General features: G+C 51.8%; 1 protein-coding gene across 1 annotated transcript in view; it reads left to right on the top strand.

Moving 5' to 3' along the window:
- The first annotated feature begins 4,869 nt into the window (after positions 1-4,869).
- Positions 4,870-27,610, top strand: part of BAZ1B (bromodomain adjacent to zinc finger domain 1B) — a 42,131-nt gene continuing 19,390 nt past the window's right edge. The window contains exons 1-10 of the mRNA XM_084273143.1: positions 4,870-5,028; positions 10,484-10,600; positions 12,599-12,743; positions 13,536-13,734; positions 15,531-15,652; positions 16,465-16,662; positions 18,609-20,304; positions 23,625-23,763; positions 24,250-24,380; positions 25,820-25,931. Of these exons, the coding sequence (XP_084129269.1) occupies positions 4,916-5,028; positions 10,484-10,600; positions 12,599-12,743; positions 13,536-13,734; positions 15,531-15,652; positions 16,465-16,662; positions 18,609-20,304; positions 23,625-23,763; positions 24,250-24,380; positions 25,820-25,931 (2,972 nt within the window). The 5' untranslated portion in view covers positions 4,870-4,915. The remainder of the gene's footprint in view (positions 5,029-10,483; positions 10,601-12,598; positions 12,744-13,535; positions 13,735-15,530; positions 15,653-16,464; positions 16,663-18,608; positions 20,305-23,624; positions 23,764-24,249; positions 24,381-25,819; positions 25,932-27,610) is intronic.

The following is a 27,610-nucleotide window of genomic DNA, read 5'->3' as shown; positions in this document are numbered from 1 at the left end:
CAAGGAAGGTGAATGAGTGTGGGACAGGCAAGGGGGCACAGCCCCTGAGCTGGGCTGGAAAGAGGGTGGGAGCCCTGGGCAGGACAAGGGTGACTTGGGGATGCTGGGTGAAGGGGTGGGGGGGGAGTTTGAGGAGCAGGAGGAAGGACAACAGCTGCTGAGGGCAGTAAGTGGGGAGCAGGGGGACAGCAGGGGCTCCTGGTAGGGACAGGGGTTGGTAGCGATGATGATTCCCATCACTCACCCTCTGTGTGAATGCCAAAGGTGCTGGCCACGGCTCCAAGTGGAAAGAGGCAGCTGTGGGTCAGGCTCTGTGAGTGGGGTCAATCCTCACAGGGATGCTCTCACCTGCCCATGATTAAATCCTCCAAACCTGGAGGACCTGAAGCCACATGGACTTCACATCTCCAGCTCACCTGTGGACACAATTCCTTGACGGCGAAGAGTCCCCTTGCTGAGGTTTGTCATTTATATGTACCCAGGGACACTCTCCTGCTGAGCACAGGCTGTCCTCACTGCTGGCAGGCCACCACCCCAGTTCTGGTACCTCACCAAACAGGATGGACCATCAGCCCCTACACACGCAGCCTTCTCCTCCCCCAGCAGACCCAAACTCAGCCAGCCCACAGCCCTGGGTTTCCCTGCACGCCTCCAACTGCTCTGCAGGAAATCTGGTGCCACCCTGGGACAATCGCACACGTTGTCCAAAGGCAAGACTGCCACCTCCTGGACAGCTGCGAGGCCGGTCCCTGTGTCCTGGTTTTGGTCAGTTTTGGCCACTTTTGAGTGGGAGGCTGTGTGGCTGAGAAGCCGCTGCCATGGCTGGTCCCGTCCATAAGGAGAAGCCCAACCTCTGGGCGCTTCACAGGCGGCTGCACCACGAGCCCTCAGTCAGTTAAGGGTGCTCTGGTGAGCAGGAATTTAACCTACATGCCAAGTGGAGCACAGCTGGGTGTAGGGTATGATGGGGTATCCCTTTGGTCACTGGGGTCAGCTGTCCCCCGGCTGTGTCCCTCCCCGTCTCCTGTGCAGCCGGGTGAGAAGCAGGCAGGGCCCCAGTGCTCCAGGGGCTCAGCTCAGCAGCAGCTAAAACATCCCTGCCTTACCAGCAGAGTTTTCAGCACAAACACAAAGCAGCCCCATGAGCTCCATCCCAGCATCTGTGGGACAGGTCCAAACACAGCTCAGCCACTGAAGCCAGGTCACAGGCACCGCGTGGAGCCTGGCAGAGCAGGGGGGACAGGGCCAGGCTGGGCCAGCGAAGCCAGACACCCACCCTGTGACTGTGCACCTTCTGCCTTCCATTCCTTGATGCTGTTCCCTGCTGCACAACGGGCACCTGCACAGGACAGGGACCTGAGCTGGGCTCTGTGCTCAGCACCCACACTCAGCACCCATCCACGCTCCCAACTCTCTCAGCGTTTGGAAGGAGCAGCCAGGAACACACCTTCCCCTCTCCCTAAGCACACTGTCAGGTCCGTACATCGCATCGTATGCTGAGGGACGTGTCTGTCACCTGGCCACAGGCAGGTTCTCTCATTCTCCAACTAAGCTGCCCTTGTGTCGTGGCATTGCCACCACCTCCTGCCCGAGCAGCGCACAGGATGACACACTGACCCCCATTTGCTGAGAGACACGATGCTCTGTGCGCTGACTGGGGGATACTCAACGCACAAACCCACTTCCAGGGTTACAAACACCCCTAACAAATGCCTGTCCTGCAAAGCTAAACGCTTTATTGCTCCCTCCACCAGCAGGAATGATGTGATCCTTCTTCCAACAAAGCAACCTGGCAAATACAATAACCTGGCAATGCCATGTACAGTCTGGGAAACATTAAGCATGAGGTACAGCTGCTCCCATGTCAGCACAGAGCGAATGATGCCCCTGGCTCTGCTGCTCAGGAGCAGAGCTGGTTCCAGTTCGGATGCCTGCTCCTGCCACCCTCTAGGGCAAACAGTGAGGTGGGTAGTGGGGTAGCAGGGGTGCACGTGTGCCTTGCAGGCAGTGAGTGAGGCAGGGGTATGAGGGCTGGAGGGTGGCATGGACAAGCAGTGGACTTCAGAGTCGACCATGGCTTTCAGGGCTGGAGACAGGACAGAGACCTGGGCTTTGCCTTGGGACACTCTTACGAGATGCTCTAATGTGTGTTGAAATGAGTGCTGTTTGTTAATAAGCTTCAACCACATTTTGAGACAGCTTCAGGATTTAACAGTATTTAATTTACACACAAAAGGGACCATTGGGGACTAAAGGTGACTGGAAAAGCCATGGAAACATCAGCAAAGTCCTGCTCCCGTTTTTCAACAGGAGCATTTCCCACAGACACAAGACCCATTGAAAACAAAGCTGTGTGTTTGTATTTAAGGAGTGAGACAGTTTTCTATTAGAAGTATTTGCAGGAACATTAAATTGACACCTCCTGCTGTCCTGGGTTCCAGCTGAGCAGATACAGTGTGAGGAAAAGGGATGGGGAATCTCGATGTGAGAGTACCCACAGCAGTTTCAAACAGTAAAAACCCAATTAATCACCTTCTGCATTACACCCAGGAAGCCAGCGCCGAGTTACGGATGCTCTGGGGCCCTCTCACACCATTAACAGGATGGGAAATGCCTCTGTCTTCCTGAGGACTGGGCTGTAAGTGAGCAGCACTGGAGAGATCTCCATCAAACCGAAATGGGGTTCAGTTCCTTCAGCTCAAAGGGAAAGCACAAACTTTAATTAACTCAACAGCTGTCAAGAGCTCGGAGACCTGCAGATGAATGGTGCTGGCTGCAAACTGAGCATCAGCACTACGAGCCATGCTGGAGACTGGCGGGCAGCAAGAGGAGGCAAGGAAGGAACTCGCCTCCCTCATGGTGATGTGCTCGTGCCCAGGGAGCTCCTCACTACGTCTGCAAATGCCAGAGCTCAGAAGCACCAGCCCAAGCTGGATGCTGGGCAGTCCCAGTGGGCTCCTCGCACAGGGCTGCGACCTGGAGGTTGGGAGCAGGAGGGACGTGCAGAGGGGACGTGCAGTGAGCCTTGGTGGCTGTGGGCCATCTCTCCTGGGAAGGGACAGCAGAGCAGCACACAACTGCTGCTGGCAGAGGATGCTTTCTGCCACGCAGCGGTCAGCACCATCCAGCAGCCAAAGAGGGACACAGGGATGTCATTGCAAGGAGGACCCCAGGACAAGCCTGCTCTGAGCCCTCAGGATCGGGGAACCGATGTCCCGAAATACACTGCTGTGCATCAGGCACTGCCTCCTCTCCCTGCTAGCTTGACAGGGCTCCCGTGGCTCTGTTAGCAAGACTAAGGCCAGAGCTCACCAAAAGGCCCTGTAAGGAGAGGGGTAAATGAAGCTACCGGCCACCCTACGGCTTTGAAACCCACGGAGATTGTCGGGGTGAGGTCTGAGAGTGGGAAATTAACCATTCCCCCCGGGAACACGCAGGCATGCCCTGTGTCACTGGCCCTTCAGGGCGCAGCCCTCAGGAGCGATGCCCCGCGCCCAGCTCAGCGCAGGCACCTGCTTCAGTCACCGAGGCCGGAGCCGGCTCTTCACCGCCCCGTGCTCCCGGCCGAGGCGAGGGGCTGAGGCCAAACAGACACACGCCCAGCAGCTCCCTGGAGTCAGCCGGAGCTCAGCCCTTCGGCGGGCGGCATTCCCGGCGTTCCCTTCCAGGTGAGGAGCTCCCTGCTCCTCCGGGGCCCGAGCTCTCGCTCCCGGCTGTCGGGAGCTCGTCTCCGCCGCCCCGCGCCCGACCCTTCTCCGTGCTCAGGTCGCGCCGAGCCCTTCCCCACCCCGAGCCCCCCGTCAGCTGGGCGCCCCCCCCCCGCCAAGAGCCCGCGGACTTTCCCGACCCCCCTTGGGCCCGGCACAGCCCCGCACCGCTGCGCTCTCGCATCCCCCGCCCTTCCCGCACGCCCGGGGCCAGCGGCTCGGCTCCGGTCCCGCCGGCGGAGGCGAGAGGTGCCGCTGCGGGGCTGGCAGGGCTCCAGCTGCCGCCGCCGTGCCGGGACCTGCTGGAGGCGGAGGCCCGTGTTATACCGCGCGGGTCTCACCCCGGACCGGTGGCACAGCGCGGGCTGCCCCCGGGTCCCCGCAGCGATGGCCAGGACGGGACAGCGGGAGCGCCGCGGGGCTGCCCGGTACCGGGCAGAGCTCCGGAACAGCCGCGTCCCAACCTCCCGCCTGCCCCCGGGAGCAGCGCGGGCACGACCGGCACCACGAGCCGCCCCCTCACCGGTTCGCCAAGCCCGGTGCCGCTCAGACCCGCAGCGGGAGCGCAGGGGAAGCGGCCCCTGGCCCGGCGGGGCGGAGGGGCCAGGCCGGGGGGCGGCTCCCGTAGGGCGCGGGGCGGGTCGACGGCGCGAGCTGACTCCCCCGTCCGCCCCGGCTTGCGGTGCCCCCCGCGCGCCGGCCCCTTCCCGCGGCAGCGGCGGCACGAGCCGCCCGCTGAGGACAAAGCCCGTCGCGCGGCCCGCGGCGCGATACCCGGATGTGCGGAGGGGGGGCGGAGGCGCGCGCTCCGATTGGGCGCCGCGGGGAGGGGGGGGCGGGCGGATAACGGGGACACAAAATGGAGTCGCGCTCTCTGCCGCTTACATAACGCGACCTCTCACCTCGCGCGCGGCGCAGGCCAGCTTGCCGCGCCGGGCGGGCGGGGCGATCGGCGTGCCGCGCGGCCAATCGGAAGGCGGCGGCGCCGGCGGCTCGCCAATCGGCTGGCGAGGACGCGGCGGCGGGGCGGGCCCCGCGGGGCGGGAGGCAGGTCCGGGTGCGCGCGGCGCGGCTCGGCCCGCCGCCCGCCGGGGAGGGGGAGGGGAATCTCCCGCCATTTTTCAATCCTCCCGCCCGGGTCCCGCCGCCGTCGCTGGGGTCGTCGCGCGGATCCGCCGGTCCCGGCCGGCGCTTCGTCCCGCTCCGCCATGGCGCCGCTGCTGGGCCGCAAGCCCTTCCCGCTGGCCAAGCCGCTGCCGCCGGGGGAGCCGGGGGAGCGGTTCGTCATCCCCCACACGCAGGAGGCCTTCCGCACCCGCGAGTATCCGCCGAGCCCGGGGGTGCTGGGCGCAGGGTGGCGGGGAGGGCTCTACCGGCGTCGCTGTCACCCGCCGCGGCGGCCGCTGCCCCCGGCCCGGCGCTCCGCCGCTGCCGGGCGCGGGACCGGCCCTCTCGGGCGGGGGGCGCCGGAACAAAGCCGGGCTGCTCGGCCGGGGCCCGGCCCGCCAGGGGAGCCAGGCCTCGGCTCGGCCCTGCGGGCCCGCGGTCCCCGCCGTGTTTGGGAGCGCGGTCCCGGGCGGGCGGGGGGCGGCGGGGCCGAGGGCTCCGAGGGGAATAGCGGGGCACCGGGAGCCTCCGGTGCGCTCAGCGCAGAAGCGGCTCTCGGGGGGCCGGGCTGGGGTCTGGGCTCCGTGTCCTGCGGGCCGGGGGCGGGAGCGGGCCGAGGGAGCGGCGGGAGCCCGAGCGCGGGGTCTGGCGGTGAGCGGCCCCCTCCCCCCCCCCCCCCCCCCCCCCCCGCTCTGGGTCCCGGTAACGGCTCCGGGCGGGCGGGGCCAGGCCCGGTGCAGCCGCCAAGGCAGGAACTGGGGGAGGTCCCGGGGGGCACCAGGCCCGCGCTCCCCGGCGCGCTGCCCCTTCCGCAGCCGGCCTCGTGGCTGGCGCTGAGCAGCGGAGCCCGAGCAGCGCGGGCTGCGGGAGCGCTGGAGCAGGGGCGCGGGGCTGCCTGCTGGAGGCCTCGGCAGCGCGGCAGACAAAGGAGCCCCGGACCTTAGGCGGACCCTGGAGAGTGTCTCGTTACTCGAGTATGAAGCGCAGGCGGTGAAGCCCCTCGGAAGGCTTAGGTGGCCTTTGAAGGGGAGGCATGCATCTGAGTGCAGGCAGGCATCGCTGCTGCGTTCAGCCCAATAGAGGAAGGTTGGGTAGAGCGTTAGGTACTTGCTTTTTAATGGCATTCTAAATTAAAGCCTTAAATACGTGACCTGAAAACCTGTTATTGGCGTGTGTGCAAACTGAAAGTAGCTCAGTCATCCCCCTGACCAGGCAGAGAGCTGCGCTAGCTCTTTCCCTGGGGGGAATGATAACTGATCAAAAAGACAGAGTTTAATCAGCACAGAGGAGTTAATGGGAGCCTTCTGAGAGCACTGCTCTGTTGGTATTGTCCCTGTGGAGCTGGGAGTAGATGGAGGATGTGTTTCTGCAGACACTTCGGTGGTGTTAACATCAAGGCAAAAAAAAGAGACCATTTCTCATCCTCGGAGGGGATGGTATTAGCTGCAGAGTTAGAAGGGAAGAAGAAACCAGAGCAAGCACTGAGGATCCAGAGGAATGCTCTTCTCTTGGAGAAAGTACTGCTTGGGATTCCCTGGGAGGAGGACAGCCTCGCGCGTTCTAGAAAGTTCATCTTGGCAGACAGACGTCATGGAGCTAAAAAGAGAAACTAAGCGATGGTGGGTTTCTGTCGTGCTCTGGTGATCCAGTGTAGTGTGAGCGAGGCGAAAAGTGGAACAGAAAATCGCAAGTGAGTCAGTAGAGCTGGAGGGAGATGTTACCGAAGGAAAGCTTGGAGGGTGGGTTCTGGTCACTTGTGTCTGTCCCAGCTGGTGGAGGGGAACGGCCTGTGGAAGGGGCGTGTCAAGAGGAGCCCGTGTCTTCGCCTGTGTTCCTGCTGAGGTGCTGCGGAACGTGGCTCCTGAACTTTCCTCTTTCCACCGTGAAAAACTACTGACTGGCCCTTCCCCTAACGGGGGTACAGGCTCTTACGCTGCGCAGCTACGATGGAGATACTTGAAACACTTCAGCTGTTAATAGTTCAGGGGGTTTTTAAGGATTTTCAGAGGTGGGTTTGGTTGAACAAAAAGCGGAGGTTTGGGTACCCTGTAAGAGGGAAGATGTCTCCCCTGGCCAGGTGGTGAAGGGCCTAGAAGCAGTGGACAGATGGTCCATCATCAGAGTTAGAGTGCTCATTTGGGCATGAGATTTCTTTGCAGCCTTAGGTGGGTTCCTTTGACTGCCACATATCCCCACAACCTTTTAAGAGAAGCCGTGCTGTGCAGAGCCTGTTGTGCCCTGGCAAAGCCCCATGGGTTTCTGTGGGGATGGGCGGATTGCTGGGCAGTCAGAGGGAGTTGTCCTTGCAGGAGCTCTCCAGGATCTGCTCCGAGATGTGAGATGTCAGGCAGATGCTTCATGTGTGGTATCATCTCATCCGATTCGGCACCTGGTCTGTGGCGCGTGCGCTGTGCTGTGTGCCAGGCCCTGCGTTTGCTCCCTGCTGAGCAGGTTAGCTCTTCCTTAGCTGCTGCAGCCTGTGTTCTGCTGGGCTGGCTGCAGTCTGGAAAGCAGTGCTGCCAGCTCAGGAGAAGCTCTGGGCTCAGAGAGCTGACCCCTGGGGCTGCAAGACGGGACCGTTCCAGCCAGAGCTGCCCTTCGGCCATCGCTACAGGACTGGGAAGCCCTGTTGCTTTCCTCCCCAGGTAACAGCTTGCTGCCTGTCTTCAGTGAGTGTTCCTGCATGGCGAGCAGTACAGCGAATGCCGGGAGTTGGGCTGCGCTCGGCGTGCGGGTTACAGGCTGCTACTCGCATCTTCACGCGTGACGTCAGCCGGTTAAACTCTGGCTGAAAGATGGCAGCACCAAAGAACAGTCATGTCATGCTCTGCAGCTCCAGGGGGACTCTGCTGCTCCCCCAGGGAGTAGTGTCCTAAAAACCTACCGACCTTCCCTTGCCATCTCAAGCTAGTGTGACTGGAAACAATTAAAATACTCTAAAGTCATGTCTGAGGGAGCATCTGTAACTTGGGGAGAAGTAAACTCTGCACTGCTTACTAGCTATGTGTGCAGCAGTTAGCTTGTTTCTTTAAAACGTTATTCTTTAACTTTAACTTGTCTTTAATGTTACTTTGTGCGTTAAGTGTGATGCAGAGTCTGCTGTTAAGTTAAATGTTTTCTTGGGGAACCCTCACAAGTAGCTGGGATCAAGGGCTTTTTTTATTTGTTGTATTGTGAATCTGTGGTGCTGGAGCTCCCAGAGTATGGGGAGATGGGTTGGCTCTGCCCTAGCAGTAACCCTTTGCTTGGACCTGCTGAATGGCCTGAACTTTGGGAGTTTGTTTCCAGTTTAAGTGGAAGGGAGGAATAGTTTGAACTTTCCCTGAGACACATGCTAACTTTGGAGAAATGCCCTCCTGTGTCCTGGCTGTGTGCGGGCCCTGGGATTTGAAAGCAGAACCTGGCTTGGGAGCTCATGGCAAAGCACAAGGGCAGAGTGGGCACTGCGGGCATCGGCCCCCGGCCCTGGCTAAGGAGTGTGTCTGGGGTTGGTGTTAGATGGGGTCAGTGTTAGATGAGCTCACTGGCTGTTGGTGGAGTTAAACTGCATTTGGGAGGCAGAGCTGAGCTGGACAGCAAAATTCCTCTACCTGCCACTTAAATTCAGTGTTGATTTGAAAAAGGTGGATGCAGTTCTGTTTGTTCTTATAAGTATGCACTAGGAGGGGAAAATCCTCATGGATTTTTGACAGCATGAGGAAGGGGATCAGGATAAAGCACACCTTACAACTTTTCCACTGGAGATCTGCATCTGGTTGTGACCCTTGCTGGAAGGAAAGGCATTTTCTCACAGGCCTGTAGAAAGGTGATAACTGCAGGAGGGAAGCGGCTGTAATTGTATTTCCCAGGGGTATCTCACACACTTGTTTGTGGTTAGACTGAAAGTTTATTAAGGCAGCATCCTGAGCCCTTGTGTCATTCCCTTCCCACTTGTGTTGTGGCAGCTGTGAGTCCTTTGGGCCTGGGTGGCTGTTCAGGGATGCGCAGGAGGGAAGCGATGGGGAGGGTGATCCCTGAGGGTGCTGAAGGAAGCTGAAGGCTGCTGCTGCTGGTGTGTTTAGGCTCCTGTCTAGTGTGAGGGTCGAAATATGCTTTTAACTCTTCTCTCTGGGGGAAAGGCATGGGAAGGAATAGTGTTATGTTTGTTATTACAGTGGTTAATTGCTGTCAATGTGGGAGGACTCCTGGTTTCCTGTGTGTTTGGGGTGGGAGGCTTTTGTTTTGGGATTTTCTACCTCTCTTATCTCAGTATCCCTACAAAAAAATTTAGTCACGCTTCTGGTCTGGTTGGTGATGCTGTGCTGTGTCTGGAGGTGGCTCTCTGTCTGGCTTATTCTTGTCTATCACCAGTTGCTGTGGCTGTGAGAACTGATGACCCTGTATCAATGTCCACAGGGCAGCTTCTTTACCTTGTTTTGCTTTGACCTGGGGCTGTGAAGAAATGTCCAAGAAAATTGGCTTTGTTCAAGTTGTAATTTGGCTTTCTAACAGGGTTCCTGGAAACAAAATAATTGAATGATAATAATAAAAGGCTAGTTGCACTAAAAGTCTCTTGAAAGACAAAGCATACACAGGGTATGATGAGCAGTTTGCTGGGGCTCTGCCTTCACAGGAGCATGGAGCAATCTGCTTGCTCCCACAGAGATTCTCATCATCAGGGCTTGTGCTGCAGTGGATGAGTTGCTGTAGTTATTACAAGTGTGCTTTGTACCCTGCGCTTGCTTTTCTGCTGGAGAGCGTGCTGCAGCAGGGGAAGACGCTTTGCCTGCCTCTCTTATAATTCCTCCACTTAAATTACCATCAGTAACCAGATGGCAACTTAAGCAGGCTGCCACGGGGTAAATCGGTAGGGATTTACACTGTTGGGCTTTCCTGGTAGCTGTGCCTGTACGTGTTTTAGCTGTAGAAAGTGTGAAGTAGCTTGTGGCTGTTACACTGACAGCTAATTACAGCTTAGGTGTAGAAGGGGTGGAGTATAGCCACCCCTGCTTAGAGCAGAGTAGCTAATGCTGTAGTTGGTGATGCTGCCCGTGTCACGGTGACTTGCCTGTGCGCCTGTTAATCCTGATAGATGGGATAACTGAGCCTTGAGGCTGGTTGTGATGCTGGAAGCAGGTGATGTAGTTGGTGTTGAAAGACTTTCCTGTTGTAGCAACACAGGAGGCTTGTTGGAACCCAGGAGAAGGATGGCTTTTCCAGTGATTTCAGTTTCAAGGCTTTGGGGCTCTTTCCTCAAAAGATGGGGGATACTGGGTAGGCTGGTAACTGGCATCTAGAGCTTGTAACAGCATCCTGAGGCGTTAGCAGTAGAAACAGTTCCCCAGCAGTTACTGTTGGGCATTTAGTGGCAGTCCATGCTGTGTGATACTGCCTGTGCTGTTTTCCAATGAGTCAGACTGGGAAAGCTGGACAGGAACTCAAAACACTCGGCCATATGTACTCCCCCTGTGTGTCTGGGCTGCACTGGCACTGGGCTGGCACCCTCTGCTTGCCAGCACGGCCCAGGACAGGCATCTTCAGGGCAGGTGCAGAGTCAAACCGTGCTGTGATGATCCTCAGCCATTATGGGCTCCAGGAATAAGGGTTTAACTGTGTTTGATTGTATTGTGCTACTGTGACTCTGCTTTCCACTACATAAATGGCATTTTCCTGAGCTGCCACCTCTACAGAGAGTATGAAGCGCGTTTGGAGAGGTACAGCGAGCGCATCTGGACGTGCAAGAGCACAGGAAGCAGCCAGCTGACACACAAAGAGGCTTGGGAGGAGGAGCAGGAAGTCGCTGAGCTGTAAGTACCAGGGGAGAAATTGGTGTCTGTCTGTCTCCAGGCATGGGGGCAGAAGGGGTGGGCATGGGAATGGAAGCAAGGGCTAGCTGTAAGGTAGGGAGGTCTGGGTTTCTGGAGTTGAAAGCAAATAAGGTCCAAATTTGATGCCATCATTAAATGCAGTTGAGTGATGTACTTATTTAGTGCTGTATCTTGGTATTGAACCAAAATAGTTAGCATGTGGTAGTTGGTGTAATTTAAAGCCCCTGAAGTAATGGGAATTATAGGGGGGGGGAACTAATCTTGAAGGAGCTACAGTAAAACAGAGTAAAAAGAGGCTATTGGAGACTCCCAAGAGCCAGGGCCAGGTGGTTGTTTCCTGTGTCTGTATTAGTTGGTTGTTGCACTAAATAAGGAGAAAAAACAAATCGTTTGAAGTGAGACTTTTGGGGATTTGCTGCATGTGGAACAAGAAGGAACGAAGTGAAACAGGCCCAGAGCCCTTACTCTGTTCAGACCACCCATGCCCCAACCTCCCCCTCTAGTGCACAGCACAGGGCCTGGATCCTTGGCTGAGATCTGGTGTGACCCTGCCTTAGAAGTGAATGTTCTGTAAAAGCCCAAGTCCCTGGCTAGGCCAACATATACACCCTACTTTGTCATTACCAAATTGTGTTGAATTACACCAAACAAACAGCCTCTGTTCTGTGAACTGATGGCTTGGACTTCTGTGCTTTTTTCCCCTGGATTTAAACATGGTGAGCAGCCTACCCAAGAGGTGAAGTTTTCTGCTGCCTCTGTCATGAAGAATCCCTTTTTCTGTTTCACTGAAAAGAATGAATAGCCTCAGCCTAGGGAGAAACTCCCCATCACTTGAGGTTAATCACATCACTAAAGGCAACACCGATTTGTCAATAGGCCTAATTCCTGTAAGGGCTGAAGTACTGTTGTCTTTCAGTCTCTCCTCCCTAGTGATGAGTGTGCAGAGCTGGCTCCATCAACTTCCAGTCCTGTGTCAAAAAACCACTGGTCTGGTGGTGTTTACTTTTGCTTAGCAATGTTGGATTGGTTGGCCACTTAGGAAAACATTAAGGAAATGTAAATGGAAGATTTCTCCATAACAAATTTCACTGTAGTTTCTCACAACGTGGAGGGGAAAGAGACTGTGAAATGAGATTTAATCTTGTCTCTCTGAAACAGGATTTAAAGCTGCCCAGGCAGTTTGCTAGGCACTAGTGTGAATGAAAAGAGATCATTTAGTCAGTTGGCTGAAGGGATATATTTCTTCATGGAGGGTGTTGGACAGGAAGCCATAGGTGAGGATTGTCAGCAATGGATCCCCAAGTCTGGGAATCCCAAAGGATTTTGGATAAGTATTTTGTTCCTCCTTATACTAACTTGAAACAGGCTTTACTTTTCATTAGGGAAGCTCTATGTGAAGTATCTCTTAGCGTTCCTGTCAGGTAACTCACTTGATCTTTTAGGAAGGAAATCAGTGAAATAAATTTGTAACAGTCCCATCTCTTCTTTGGATGAAAACATTTGAAGATCCTGACATGAGGAAACAAAGTGTTTTTCTCTGGGAAGATGGTTTGATTGTGTGAGCCTGCCTCAGTCTTCACTGCATTAGCAGTTGGCTGGCAAGACAGAAATCCTGAATGTTCATCAGCATCACCTTGCTAAAAGCAAAAGCTCTAAAGTCACAAGTCCCAGAGTGTGTATTAACATTTAATAGAGAGGCAAGAAGGGGGTCACCATCAGTGCTGCTCTTCCAGAAGGCTTTATGTTTTTTCCTTCTGGGAAGGACAAGGACAATTGGCTAGTTGCCATTCCAGTTAGGGCTTTGTGGGGGTGCTGGGTGGGAGGCAGCAAAAGCCAGTGGATGTTTGCATGCTAATGTGGAATCTGCTTCAAATATTGTCATGGCTGTTAATGTTGCTGGAGTTGTCAAATGGGAGGCTACTTGGCATTTTGGCTTTTATTCCCTGAATAATGAAAACTACTTGCCTGTCTGCTCAGCTTGAAGGAGGAGTTCCCCATCTGGTATGAGAAACTGGTACTGGAAATAGTGCACCACAACACTGTGTCCTTGGAGAAGCTGGTGGATGCAGCTTGGCTGGAGATCATGACCAAATTTGCAGTGGGAGAAGAGTGTGACTTTGAGGTAAGGATCTGATTTCCATTGTTATCCTGTGCTTTTGCACAGAGCAAACTTCTGGGGCAGGAGATGGGAAGAATGTTGGCCCTTTGGTGGTCAGAGAGATGGGGAGAGGTTCACTTCTATGGAATCCCAGTGGCAGCTTTTGGTAGCAAAATGGTTCCATGTGCAGAAGTGTGTGTGTGACTCATTGATGGCAAGAGACAAATGACAGGGGTATGTGTGGAAAGAGTTATATATGTTATGCTGCTTAAGTATGTGATGGTGTGTATATATATATTTAAATATAATATTTTAATTAAGAGAAGTTAAAAACTATAATCTGCCAGAATCTTTTCTCCTCACGTGTTCCCAGGAGCAGCAGTCTTTAATATAGCTTGAAGCCAGCTGTCTATATCTCTAGCAGTGCTCTAATGATGAGAAAATTCCTTCCAAAACTGGGAATGATGAGGAAAATCTATGGGGAAGTTATAAAGTGTTCTCTGTTAGCAATCCCTTTAGGATGTATTCTCTCAATTGGGACTGCAGAGAGACGATTGAACAGAACACACACACCCTGAGAGAGAAACTTGTGGGGTAGCAGTTCTTTCTTAGTGGTTTGTACAGATCCTCCAGATAGGTGTGCTAGAAAGCAGTCCTGTCATTGCTTCCTGAGAGGGACCATGAGTTTCTCCCTGAGAGGCTGATAGTTGCAAACACCAGGGTTTGTAGGTCACCATACCTGCTTCCTTGTAGTTTAGAGCTCGTTGGTTCCTGTGGCCTGTGTGGGTTTGATTTTCATCAGTTGTTTCCTTGCAGGTTGGTAAGGAGAAAATGTTGCCTGTGAAAGTTGTGAAAATACATCCCCTGGAGAAGGTGGATGAAGAGGCCTCGGAAAAGAAATCTGAAGGAGCCTGTGATTCCCCATCCAGTGACAAGGAGAACTCCAGCCAGGCAGCCCAGGACAACCAGAAGGAAGCCATCCTGAAGGAGGATGATAACAGGAGGGAAAGTTTGAGTGAGTAGTAACACAGCACCTGGAAATGAGTATTGACAAAATTAATGCAGAAAAAAGTGCCCTTTTCTAAGCATTCAAAATAAACCATGCTTTGAGACCTTCTTCCCCTCTTTTGCATCTGTTCCTCCTCACTGCAGAACCAAACTGGTTTTCCAAGGCTTTTCTTGGCCTCGAGAAGGTACTGTTGGAATAGAGGGGGAAATACCCCATGTAACTCCTTAAAAACTGAGCTTTAAAAGAGTTTTCAAAAGTTGTTTTAAACTAACCCCACAGCATCACTCTGATCTGGATAGCTGAGGCACATGTGCACCCCGCTTTGATGCGGAGAGGAGGAAACAGGAGAGCCCTGCAAGTGAATAGCCAAGTCAGGAGTGAAAAAAAACTCTACCAAGCTCTAGCCCCAGTTATCAATGATTTGTGATTGGTACTGGGAAAACGTAGGAACTGTTTTGGTGTCACTGTGGTGCTCTGTGGAGAAGAAAACATGTTGTGGAAGTGATTTGGCCTGGCCCTTGTCTGCTGGAACAGCCATGGTGCTTGGAGAGGCACCAGTGTATGTGCTCTTTAAATGTTCTTTAGATTGAGTGGTGGTGCTCCTGAATGACCTCTTAAACCACACAGGAGTAAGTTGTATTTTTGAAATGCTCGTTGACAGCAGCCGTTTTGGACATTCTCCTGTGAAAGATGCACCTCAACGTTTTCCAATGGAAGATGCTGTTGGAGCCCTGGTATCAGTGAAAGCAGGAAGCACCCAGGCTTTCCACTCTCCTCCTTGAGCCTGTGCATTTATCTAAAGGATATCTTACTGCTAGTGCTTTTATATCCTGAGCTGTAATAGAACACTGGTTCTTAATAAGCTCAGTACCAAATGTATATCCCAGAGCCCATTAAAATCACTCCATAGCATCTGCTGGGTTTATCCAGTTGCAGACTTGCTTGGTTCAGGCCTGTTTCAGGGCAGGAACCGCAGCTGCAGGAGGCTGGGCTCAGGGTCTGCGCTTACCTTGACTCCTTCTCTAACAGTTTGCATGCCTGACACTGGTGGTGCAGGCTGAGGTCCTTACGCAAGAGTGAACTCTGAGAAGCAGGAGCAGGCTCTGCACAGCTGCGGGTGATGCAGAGCTGCCTCCCCCTGTGTGCACACGAGGGGGCAGAGCGACTGCAGCGTTTCACCAGGACTGTGTCAGACTTGCTGGGTTTGTTAGACCAGGAACCAGGCAGAGGAGAGCAGCTTGGGGCTCTCTGTGCTTCAGAGGCTGGGAACAGGGCTCCATGCTGGATTCATCACATCCTGTGTGTGGTCTGGAGCGGCTCTGGGAGTGAAATCTGGAAAAATCTGCAGAACTGGGAGGAAAGGCTGGCTCTTCCTGGGCAGGGATGGTGAGCCAAAGGCAGCCTGCTCTGCAGTTTGAGCTTTCTTGGAACTAATACTGATCTGGGCATGGTAGAGATGCAGGAGGTGAAACCTGTCTGCCCTTCATGAATTTTCTAGACATCTTCTTCCTTTGCACAGATAGTTGCAGCTTCCTGTCTGCAGAGAGCTGGGTTTGAATAGTGCAAGTGGGCCTCTATACTCCTTGAACATAGGCATTCTCTCCCTTCAGAGCTGTTTAGAAACTCCATTCCCAACCTGCATCCTTGGGATGTTTCTAAAATGCAACTGGGGGCTCTTTCCTGATGGTCTAGCTTAACCAGACAAAGGGTGGGGTGCACCATCCAGCCATGTTCTGGACTCTTTGAACTCCTCTTTTTAACTCTAATACCAAGACACTGAATGTCTCACCTTGCCTTATCAGACGACCGTGCCCGTCGGTCTCCTCGGAAGCTTCCGACTTCTTTGAAGAAGGAAGAAAGGAAGTGGGTTCCACCTAAATTCCTGCCACACAAGTATGATGTCAAGCTGAAAAATGAAGATAAGGTGAGTTGTTTGCTTGAGTCCTTTCTATTACAGCATGAATATACAAGTGTAATTAAATAATCAGTGCTGGTATGTCTGTGCAGCACAGCGCAGTGCTTCCTGCTGGAGTCGTATCGAAAGCAGGATGAGGGAGGCTCTGTGAGGCTGACTGGCCTGCCTGTTTCTGTGTTCTGTGCACAAAGAGAGGTGACAGTCCCCTGGTGTGCCACACTGAGTCACAGTGCGACAGTGGCTTTAGAGTGTTACCTGGCTCATCACTGAGCAGGTGGTTAATGAAACTTGGTCAGAGCCGGAGTAGTTGAATCACCAGTGGCAGCTGCTGCTCTTGTTCTGACTGCGACTTCTCAGAGTCGTAGGGAGCTGCAGCACTGAGGCATGCTTTTTGTCATCTGCTAATGTGACAAGAGAGGTGATGCTGACCTCGTTTTAGTGAGTACCACTTGTGGAGTTACTCCTCTGGTCTCAAGAAAAAAAGCAAAACAAGCTAAACACTGGGATGTCCAAATTTTTAAGCCAGTAGTGAGCAGGAGCCAGAGGAAGGTCAGAGATAAAGCAGTGGGTGTTGGCAAGAAATCTGCAACAAACTAACTTTCTTTTTTACTTTTCTGGCTAACTGAATTTCCTCCCAGCCTCTGCTGTGCACCTCAGTTCTGCAAGCTGTGTTTGGTGTGAGTCTCTGCGAGAGCGCTGCGAAAGAGCAGAGTTCACGGACACGCAGCTCTGCAACGGTCCTTGCTCCTTTCAGCCCTATGATACGTATTTATAACGTGGTTAGAAGTTAAATGTTAACAGTGTGTCTGTTTATCTCCAAGATCATCAGCAATGTACCAGCAGATAGCTTAGTCCGTACGGAACGTCCTCCCAACAAGGAGATCCTGAGGTACTTCATCCGTCACAACGCCCTCCGAGCTGGCACGTGTGAGAACGCCCCGTGGGTAGTGGAGGACGAGTTAGTGAAGAAATACTCTCTCCCCAGTAAATTTAGTGACTTCCTGCTTGACCCACACAAGGTAAGAATCCCTGAAAGCAGCTGCTTTGCTTTGTCACCTGTTCTCCACCCTCAAAATAGTCTTGGCGGACACTCTGGTGTGCCGGTTTGGCTGTGGTGCTCCTGAGCAGGAAAGGCCCACTCTTGAAAATTGGCCTTTTCTGAGGTGACACAGCTTGAATGCCTCAAACTGGGCTGCTTGGAAAATTCGAGGTGCAGCTGCTGTTTCTTGATAGATTTTTTTTTTTTTTTCCACAATAATTTGTGTTCTGTGTAGACAAGTGAAGATGTAAGTAGCAGGGATAGGTTTTCCCTAGCCTTTTGTGAAATACACTGTAAACCAGCTAAATGCCATGTTAGGAAACCCACTGATTGAATATCTGGCTTTGGGTGTAAGTAGCACTGGTTTGTTCATTCAGTAAACTCCTCCACGGACTCAGGCTTTGTCAAGCATCGTCTCTTTCCTGATCAGGAGGAGCATGCTGCTGCCTAGGAAACTTCTCTGGGCTCTTCTGGGCACTTGAAAATCTGCTTTAAGGGGAAGAAAAAATCCTGCATATTTGAGCTGTGCTTCCCTGTGCTCTGCAATACTAGGGGCACTGCCTTTATGGAGGTTTTGCTGGTGATGCCCAAATCCTTCTGCTGGGTGCACTGCTGGATGGAGGTGTGCCCCTGGCATAAGGAGACATAGGCAGCTTTGGTTTGGCTTGCAGCAGTCCTTAGCTGTATGTTTAGGGCTGTGAATTCCACAGCGTGTTTCAATCCAATTTATGTTGAGTTTTTCAGTACTGAGAAGTTGCTGGACAATTTAATGATACAGAATCAGCCTTCTGATGAAATAATTTTGTATAAATGACAGTTGAATGTATATTAGGTCTCCAACTGACACTGTTGGTGCATTTGTACTTAGTGTGATCCATGTAGTGGCTGGGTGTTTGGCTTGGGTCATTCTCTTCAAAGTTTTCCCCAGGGAATTTTTGTGAAGTTATGTGGACACTGGATTTGGTGATTGTGCAACCTTCAGAAAAAAATCTCTAAGGACTTAATGAGGGCTTTGGATCAAAAGTGTTTGGAAATGAACATCCGTGAACCAGAAAATCTGAATATTCCTATGGCAGTGTTGACTTGATCACGTTTGTGTCTGTCAGGGTTTACATAAATAACAGTTCTGGGATGTTTGCACCTCTTACTGTGCTTCCCATTGTGGAATCCTTTATTGCTAAGGAATCTCAAATTTTCAAGCCCTGTTTTCTGCTGATTTTATCCATAACAGAAAAGTTACATCCTTGTACTTTACCTTTCACTTCTTGGAATAAATTAGTTTCCTGAATTTGAATTTGTGATGCTGGGAGAGTCCTGAAATCGGTTTGTCATTGGCTCTGGGTTCAAGCATCCCGAGCTGAAAGTACAGTACTGGGTAGGTCATGTCAACAGCTTGAGAACAGTCAGACATTCAGCCACCTTACCTCAGAACTGTATCCTTTCTCACGTTCACTGCAGATGCTTTCAGGCAGTTCAGAAACCCATCTCTGAACTGTCACCTCTCAGTTCTGAGCTCCTTCCATTTTCATTGAGAATCTGATGGCAAGAAGTGAGCTGGGTGGGGTGCAGGACACCCCTCTGCCAGTCTCTGATATCCCAGAGCAGGGGAATAGCTTTTGAAGTTCATGTCAACGTTTTCCACCCCACAACACTAAGTAGGAACAAATGTAGGGAGCATTTAGAATTCTTTGTACAGTTTTACTTCATAAAGTTACTTCCAGAAAGTCCACATTTAGCTGGTGAGCTGGTAACCAGCACAGTGATTGCAGTGCAGAGCCTGTTCCCCTGAATGCATTAAGTGCTGCTGGATCAGTGGAAAAGTACCTTAAAAATAAACACAGGAAAAAACAACTGACAGGAAAGGACCTAGGTAACCCTTGTTTTCCTTAAAATACTAATATCGAATTATTCTTCCTTTAATTTCAGTATATGACTCTCAACCCCTCAACCAAGAGGAAGAGCTCGCGGTCACCTGACAGAAAACCTTCTAAGAAATCCAAACCTGATGGATCATCCCTGGGCCAGCCACTGAGCCCCACTCTGTGGTGCCATGTGCATTTAGAGAGATCCATTATTGGCTCTCCACTGAAGGTGAAAAACTCTAAGAATTCCAAATGTCCTAAAGAGGAACTGGAAGAGGTGATGAAAATCATGTCACCTGCTAAGCTTGGTTCTAACTTTCACATTCCAAAGAGGAGCCGGCTGGGAAAGGGCAGCAACAAATCCTTGGACAAAAAGCAGAGAGGCAAAAGAGTTTTGAACGGGCAGAAGTCATCAGGGAAATCAAAGTCTCCTCGGAAAGGCTTGAAGACCCCTAAGATGAAAATGAAACAAATGACACTACTGGACATGGCTAAAGGTACCACTAAGGTGTCCAGGACTCCCAGGAGTTCCGGAGGCACCCCTAGGTCTTCCAGCAAACCCCAGAAACATCTGCCTCCTGCAGCACTCCATCTCATTGCCTATTACAAGGAAAACAAAGACCGGGAAGACAAGAAGAGTGCTCTGTCCTGCATCATCTCCAAAACAGCCAGGCTGCTCTCCAACGAGGATCGTGCCCGTCTCCCGGAGGACTTGCGAGGGTTGGTACAGAAACGCTACGAGCTTCTGGAGCACAGGAAGAAATGGGCCACCATGACAGAGGAGCAGCGGAAGGAGTACATGAAGAAGAAAAGGGAGAAGCTGAAAGAGAAACTGAAGGAGAGAGCAAAGGAGAGGAAAGAGAAAGAGATGAAGGAAAAACTGGAAAAACAGAAAAGATACGAGGACCAAGATCTTAAAGGGAAGACCTTACCTACTTTTAAACTGGTTGATACTCCAGAAGGACTTCCTAACACCCTCTTTGGGGATGTCGCCATGGTGGTGGAGTTCCTGAGCTGTTACTCGGGGCTGCTGATGCCAGATGCTCAGTATCCCATTACAGCCGTGTCCCTGATGGAAGCGCTGTGCGCGGAGAAGGGAGGCTTCCTTTACCTGAACCGCGTGCTGGTCATTCTCCTGCAGACCCTGCTGCAGGATGAAATCGCTGAGGATTACGCTGAGCTGGGGATGAAGCTGTCTGAAATACCACTTACCCTGCACTCTGCCTCCGAGCTGGTTCGCCTGTGCCTGCGCAAGTCTGACGTGCAGGAGGAAAGCGAGGTCTCGGACAACGTAGACGAAAGCAAGGACTCTGCAGCTTTTGAGGACAATGAAGTGCAGGATGAGTTTCTGGAGAAACTGGAGACATCAGAGTTCTTTGAGCTGACTCCTGAAGAGAAACTGAGGATACTTGGAGCGCTGTGCCACCGCATCCTCATGACCTACTCGGTGCAGGACCACGTGGAGGCCAAGCAGCAGACGTCGGCCGAGCTGTGGAAGGAACGCCTCGCCATCCTGAAGGAGGAGAACGACAAGAAGAGGGCAGAGAAACAGAAGCGGAAAGAAATGGTGGCCAAGAACAAGGAAAATGGGAAAGATGAGAACATGATGGGAAGAAATGAAAAGAAGAAGAGTGAAATGATGAAAATAGAGCATCGGGTAGAAATAGAAGCTGATGATATGATCAGCGCTGTGAAGAGCAGGCGCCTTCTTGCCATCCAAGCCAAGAAAGAGAGGGAGCAACAGGAAATACAGATGAGAGGTAAGAGAAGTGCTGGGAGGTTAGAGCTGCGTTTGCAAAGGCATTACCTGGTTTTAGGGGGCTTTCTCACTGGAGAAGTGTAATCCAGCTGCCATGGTTCCTGTGGCAGCTCAAAATCTGGAGTGTTATGGAAAAGTGGTAACAGCTTCCAGACTTTTAGCTGTGGGCATTCAGTACTGACTCAGGCCCAGGACGGTTGGAGAAGAACAAATCTGCATTGGGGACACAAAGCAAGTATTTGTCTACATCCAAACATCTTGTGACCATTACATACAGGGTAGATAATTTCTGCCTAAAAGCTGGTTTCTCCAGCTGCTGCTGGCCTTGCTGCTACCCACATTGCTGGGGAGGGGGGGTCTGTGGGGATGCTGATAGCCCTTCTCCCAGTTAAGGACTTGGGCAGTAAATTGCAGTTTACAGTTTGTCACTCTGAATAGTTAATGACAGAGCTGTATAAATCTAAACTGTCCTCTCAAAGATCAGTAGATGATGAGTTGTGATATCAGGCTCTGTATGCCTCTGTAAGCAGTCCTCATCGCTAGAGTGTGCAATATGCACAGCAAAATACTTTGGAGTTAGGCCTCAGGGATTTTTTTGCTTGTAACTGTGGGTACCAGGCAGAAAGGTGAGCTACACTCTCCACCTTGGAGTTATTATTTCCTTGGGAAACAGTTGAGGGAGAAGCATCCCCCCTGGAGCCTGGCTTATGTGCCTTCACTGCAATCTGGGAGTGTCTGAGGAGATGAAGAGGTAAATAACTGAGGCTACTTAGGAAGTGGGCTGGCCACAGCCATGCCTCATGCTGAAAGTAAACAGCCCCCTCAGATTTCCTGTTAGCTCCTGTGAGGCTCCAAGGAACTGCTGAAGGGCTGGAGTGCTGTCCTGCTGCTTCATAAAACCAACATGCCACCATCTAATGTGCTGGAGTCAGATGGTCTCTCAGCCCCAGTTCTTGTAGAGGGCCAGTTGTTCAGCAGCAAATTTAAGTTCATGGTAAGATTTTATGGCAACATTAAACACAGTTTGAGTGCTACTCACTGGATACATGTTGCTGTTCTCACTCCATAGTTCGTACTAGATACATGTGAAGAAAAGCAATGTAAGGTGATGGAGACAGGCATTGTTTGGCTTGTGTGTGAGGAAGTTCTAATTCATTCTTTTCCACAAGGGAACTAGGTCTCTCTGTCAGGGAAGGAGAGAGAAAGCCTTTCATTAAGGTTTGAATTCATATTGCTTCCATTCCACATAACAAACCCCAGCATTTTGAATGTCCAGGGCTTATTTTACTTTTTAAGCAGTTGGTCCCAGGCACAAAGGTGCCCTCAGAGTACCACAGGCCTTGGTTTGTGTTCGTGGTGCAGGCTGTGGGGTTAGCAGCTCCATCTCATCAGGACTTCAAGCTTGGGGACAGTGTGACTTCAGTATGTGAAAAAGCCATGGATAATGATGGTGAGAACCACATGGGTGTGCTGCTGTCACAGGGGCTTGCTGTGGGCTCCTTTGGCATACTGGCTTCCATGTCACTTCAGTCCCCTTTGCTTTTTACTTCCCCAGAGATGCTGATGTTATTAAAGCAGTTGCTGACAAAACATTTCTTGCCTTGTGGGTTCAGTATTCATTTACTTTATATATATATGAGCCATTGGCCAACAGGAGTTTTGTTAGCAGCTATTTTGACACATACAGATCTACCTATCTCAGTCAGAGGTTTCTTTTTTACTGTTCCAGTAACATCTGTAACTGGGAGCACTAACCCCTTTCAGATGAAACCTAGCAAGTTTGTGGCCAGTGCTATTGAGCTAGTTTTCAGCTCAGAAAAGAGCACCAGTTAAAGCCTAAATACATTTCCTGTTCTTTCTTGACTTCAAAAGAAGTCAATACCGAGCTTCCTGCTGAGATAACGTGACTAATATCTGTATTTTCTTGATAAGTCAGGCCCTTTCCATTTCCATGTTACTGCAGCACTTACTGGTGGCTCTGTGCCTTGTTGCTCCATGAAGCAGTAGTTCCCAGACAGTCTGTTGGAGGAGGATGGAAAGCTGGGAGCTTGTGCAGCTGATGCAGCCTGCTAGGGAGGAAACCAGCAAGTGAGACTAGCTTGTCATAGCCAATAACAATGAGCTGTTTAGTTTGTCTTTGTTCTCACTGTATTTGAATGGCTTTGGCACAGGAGTAAGTTCTTTCCTTGTCTTGGCTTTACCGTGGCCAGGACAGTGCCTGCTGCAAGTGGCCTTTACAGCTGGAGAGAGAAACTGCTTGTCTTGTAGTGCCCTTGACATTGTGTGTTGTAAGATCAAAGAGCTTGCTGGCAGTGCAGCTCCTTTTGGTTGGGGGCTTGGCTCTTGAGGGGACAGGACTGAGGAGCAATGTGCCTTGTGCCAGCCTCAGGCAATAGCAGCAGCGTCTTGAAGGTGTCAGGGGAGAAATCCAGGGGGAATCACATCCCCTCTGTGCGGTGGAAGGTGAGGATGGTGCTTCATGTGCCAGATGTGATTTGTGAGACTCCAGTTTGTGACAGGAGGCGTTTGGTACCAAGTGGCTGTTGCTACTTGTTCTGATGTTCAGTGCTTTGATGTAGGGAGAGGTCCTAAAGTTTAAGGAGAAGTTGATGCTTACAGACAGCTTGTGCCTGGCAGGGGTGGATTCACAGAAGTTTGCCATGCTGCAGTTACTGTAAATCAGTGTATTGTTGGCGCTGCTATGGTGAGTTGGTGTAACAGATGCAAGGCTGTGGGGCTCCTTAGCTTGTCTCCCAGTCAGTTAGGACCGATTACATTGGTGGGACTTCAGAGACTTGGTTATCAAACCTGTCTTGATACAGGAGGCTGCAAGAGGCAAAGTAGATGTTAGTCCTGGGAAAGGTGCTACGAAGACAGCTCCCTGGGGCAGCAGCCAGCATGTAACCTCTGGATGCTCAGTTTTACCTGCCCCTCTCCACCTTGCTCCTTCCCTATGGTCTCATTCCAGCTTCTGCAAACCCTACTATGGATGCAAAGTCTTGATTTCCTCATCCTTCTTATTTTTTCCCCCTCAAGCTTTCTCAGGACACAGAGGAATGTTGCCCAGAGCCCTTTGCACAAGTTGTGAAGGGCTGATGGTTTTGTTGGAGCGAGGTCAAGCTCTGAGAAGCCAGTGTGACTCCATTTGACATTCTGTCCCTTTCTTTCAGTCACTTGGTGACAGGGCACCTGTTCTCCACAGAGGGGCAGAAGTGCAGGGAGACACTCGCACACCCTGAGAGGCGTAAAACCCTTTGGCCCTCGTGTCTGAATACAGGGTGGGGGGGAAAAAGCTGACGCTTCTCTGTGCTATTCCAACAGTGAGGATGGAGAAGGAAGCAGAGGCAGAAAGAATCCGGAAGCATAAAGCTGCAGCTGAGAAAACCTTCCAGGATGGGATTGCCAAAGCGAAGCTGGTGATGCGCAGGACCCCGGTTGGCACCGACCGTAACCATAACAGGTGAGAGAGGGAATGATCCTGAGCTGCCAGCTCTCCCTTGGAGAGGAGCTCTGTCAGCTGGCAGGGTGATTGATGTGGAGGGTGTTGAGAACAATTCCTGTGGATGGAACTGTGGAGGAGAGCAGAAGGGAGCTTTTTGCATATGGAGAGCGTAATGGCCTGTCCTGGTTGACATGGCTGGCTCTTTGAGGCTCCTGTGAGAGCCAGGATCCATTAGCTAGTGTAGCCTCAGGTGGTTGCATCAGTGCTCCAGAAGCTAGTCACCATCTGCTCTCTTTCTCCATGTTTGTTGCACAGAAATGCTCTTAGAATGGATTCTAATGAAAGCTTTTCATGTCTCAGCTGTGCTAATGTAAAGATATACATACACTTTGGTTTCTATGGAGTCAAGCACACAGATGCTTCTCCCTCTATGCAGATTAAGGCAGATGTGTGTAACCAGTCAGAAGAGGAGACAGTACCTGTTAACATGTGTGTTTCCTGCAGGTATTGGCTGTTTTCAGATGAGGTTCCTGGCCTGTTCATTGAGAAAGGCTGGGTTCATGACAGTATAGACTACAGATTCATCCTGCCCCGGCAGAAAAAAGAAGATTTTAAAAAGGACTACAGCCCAGGAGGTATGTTCAGCCTGTTCTCTGCCTGTGTTCTTCTGTTGCTCTCTGACTGTTACAACAGATTTGCTAACATGATGCGAGCTGCCTAGTCTTGAGTGTTTTCATAGGGATTCTCTGATTTAAGCCTCCTTTAAGCTCCAGAAGTCTGCTCACAGGAGAGTCTGATGCTTATGACGATGTCCCTCCTGCTGCAGGGCTTGCAACTACCTGCAGTGTACCACGTAAGGACCGTGGGACACAGTCACCTCTCTTAAAAGCTGTGGGGGTGGTGTCAGTTGTGGACTGATTCCCCTGGTTTACTCTGAACCTGCTGCTGGATTTCTAGGACAAGTACCTGTATGCTGCAGAGCATGAGGGTGTCCATCACAAGGCTCATGTTCCCTTGGAGCCAAGACTCCCAGGTTAACCTGTGAGAGAGCACCAAGCAGAACAGTCTTCTAGATACCTGTAGCTCTGCTGAGTGTGCCCGTTTTGAATGTGTCCTCTCAGTCCATTGGGCACTGCGTGCTGAAGCTGCAGGTGAGGTGCAACCACTGGCTGAAGTTCTAGCACTTCCTCTGCAACTGCTTGGGTGGTGGAGCCTTGCAGGCAGAGCTTGGACATGCTCAAAGATCAGTCTGTGGGCTGGGAAGCTTCATGCTTCTAGGTGAATGTAGCTGTAGGTACAGCAGAGTGTGTCATCATCTGACTGGACTTGTAGTTTGGTCCCGATGGCTTCTTGCGTTTGAAGCCTCGTAGGCTGACACTGAGCCCACCTACCTGTGAGGTGGCTGTGTTGGGTGAAAGGAGGGAGCCCTGCCCTGCTGGCCTTTCGTCATAGACCTCTAGAAGAATGGAACAGGGCAAACCTACAGCAGGGCACTTCATCCAGCATGTGACCTCCCAGCCATCTGCATCATGGTGGCTTGCTGAGCCAGGGGTGTCACTCAGTGCCCCTCAAGGGGTGTGTTTTACATGAATGTTCTCACACACTGCCTGGCTGTGTTCTGTTTGCTGCTCAGCAGCTGCCTGTGTGCTTACCTAGCTCGTGTGCAAGGCTTCAGCAAGCTGCTTCTGAAACTTCACAGGCAAAAGCTTAAATAAGCCAAAGTGTTAAATTCCTGTCAGGCTGTTGTCTAGGATGCTCAGAACTACAAATACATCCTGCTTATAACACTGGGTTCCAGAAGCACTTTGTCAGTACGTAGCCAAAAGCCAAAGCTGGTCTCATGCATCTGAAGTAGTAGGAATGCCTTTCCTAGCTTTATGTACATGCTTTAGTCATGTCTTCAATTTCATTACAAATCTGTTACCTCTTTGGTGTAAATGCTGCTGCTGGGTGAGGTTTCCCTGACAAAGCTGCTGCTGACCGAGATGCTGCATATAAACACCCAGCTGGAGAGGGGTAAGCAAAGTGCTGAGGAGGCAGACGACTGACAACACCCTGTGCTTTTCCCTTGCAGACAAGCGGAAGAGCGGAGCCGCTGACAGCAGAGTGAGCAAGCTGCACCGGTCGGTGCACAGCGCAGACCTTCCCACAGAGACCACTGTGCCCAAGCAGGGACAGAACTTATGGTAACACCAGCTTTTGTAGCTGCTGAGTACTCCAGGTGTAGAAAGGAACTAGGTGTCTTTGATAGGCCCCCCAGTATGTACCTGTAAGGCTTTGGTGCTGGATGGTTGGGTGAGTGTAACCGCTCCCCAGGCCTCTGACTGATGTGATTGGTAGTAGGGAATCCTAACAGAGCTGCTAGCAGAACCCTTGTAAACACCCAGCCAGACTTCACCCCAGTGTAAGTGGAGCTGGTAAAATGCTGTTTGGATGTACTGATTTTGAAATATTTTATATTCAGGAGAATTGTTAATGTAAAGGAATTGCTGTGTGCCTTTTCAGTATCTGTGAGTGTGACTCAGGTGGGAGAGGGGAGGAGGAGGGGAGCAGTAACTGTACCAGACTGTGCCTAGGCTTTCTTTCATGGTTGATTTTAGACCTCAGTTGTGATACATGGGGCCTTTTGAGCACACAAAGTGAAGGTCTTTGGTGAGATCCTTAGAGACAGGCCTCACTCCTGTGTGCTCCTGTACCATGTGATGCACAGAGCCATCTCCCAGCTCCTTGCAGTGTTTTCTGCCCAGACTCCACAGCAGATCTGGTGTCTGTTATATGCAACCTGCTGCTACCAGCTGCTTGGATCTTCAAACCTGTATCCACACAGAGCACTGGTGGGGTGAGTGGATCACCACAGGAGGAGTGTGTTGAGGAGCATCGTGCACAGAGGTTCTTGCTCTGCTGCATGAGGACATCCTCAAACCAGCAGATACTAAAATGTGTACAGTCAGGTTAAAGAAAAGTCACTGCAGCCTGTGCTGCCATTCTGACAGTGAAGTAAGGTGCCGAGCTGGGGGATCAGCTTTGATTTTTGAATGTTTCTCTTTCTTTTGGACTGTCCCTTATGCCACCAGGTCTGTGGTTTCTGTCCCCCTGGTACCTGCTCGGAAAGCCTGCTGACAGTCACAGCCCTGGCTGTGTTCTTGCTGAGTGTTGGGCCTGAGGTGTTCTGCCAGGGGGGGTCGGTGCTGGGGTGCTGAGGGGGGGGCCAGAGGGGTCGGTGTCAGGTGGCTGAGGGGGAGCCATGCAAATGGATCATCTGTGCCAGGCGCAGCCTTCGTGTCCTCGGAGCGAGCAGGGCACAGTGGCAGCTCTTCAAAGGGAACAAAAACATTTCTAACTTAGTGCTTTTGTGGGCTGTCTGTGTGAATTCCTCCTGACAGGGCCACCTGAGGATGGCTCTGCCCATAAGCAGTAAGCTTCCTCAGCCAAAAAGCTTTTCTTTAAAGCTCTAGAACTGTGGAGAGCCTTTCAGTGAAGTACAGTCTGACAGCTGTCACCAGTTACAGGGAAGCTTCCTCAGAAAGACAAGTGACAGCCTGAGAGCTGTTACTGCAGGGGAGAGCCAGTGACTAGGACTTCCCTCTGGAAATCCTGACTTTCCTCTCTGGCCATTGCCATTGATTGTCACTCTCAAGGACTCCCATGAGCATAGAGAGTTACAGAAGAGTCTCCTCCTTGGCTGCTTTTTGCACATTGTCCTTGTGTATCCTGAGAAGCCTTGAGACCAAGTGAAGCTCTTGGCTCTCAGCACCCTGTTTGTGCATAAGGACTTGTTCCACTGTAACTCCTATTGTTAGCACGTGCTGCGTTGGAAGCTTCATGTCTTTGTGTTCTGCTTTAACTCCAGGGGTCTGTCTCCTTC

This window comes from Gallinula chloropus (genome assembly GCF_964237585.1).
Source record: "Gallinula chloropus genome assembly, chromosome: 19".
Lineage (NCBI taxonomy): Eukaryota > Metazoa > Chordata > Aves > Gruiformes > Rallidae > Gallinula > Gallinula chloropus.
The sequence above is the reverse complement of the archived record's forward strand: the minus strand, read 5'-3'. Positions and strand labels throughout refer to the sequence as shown.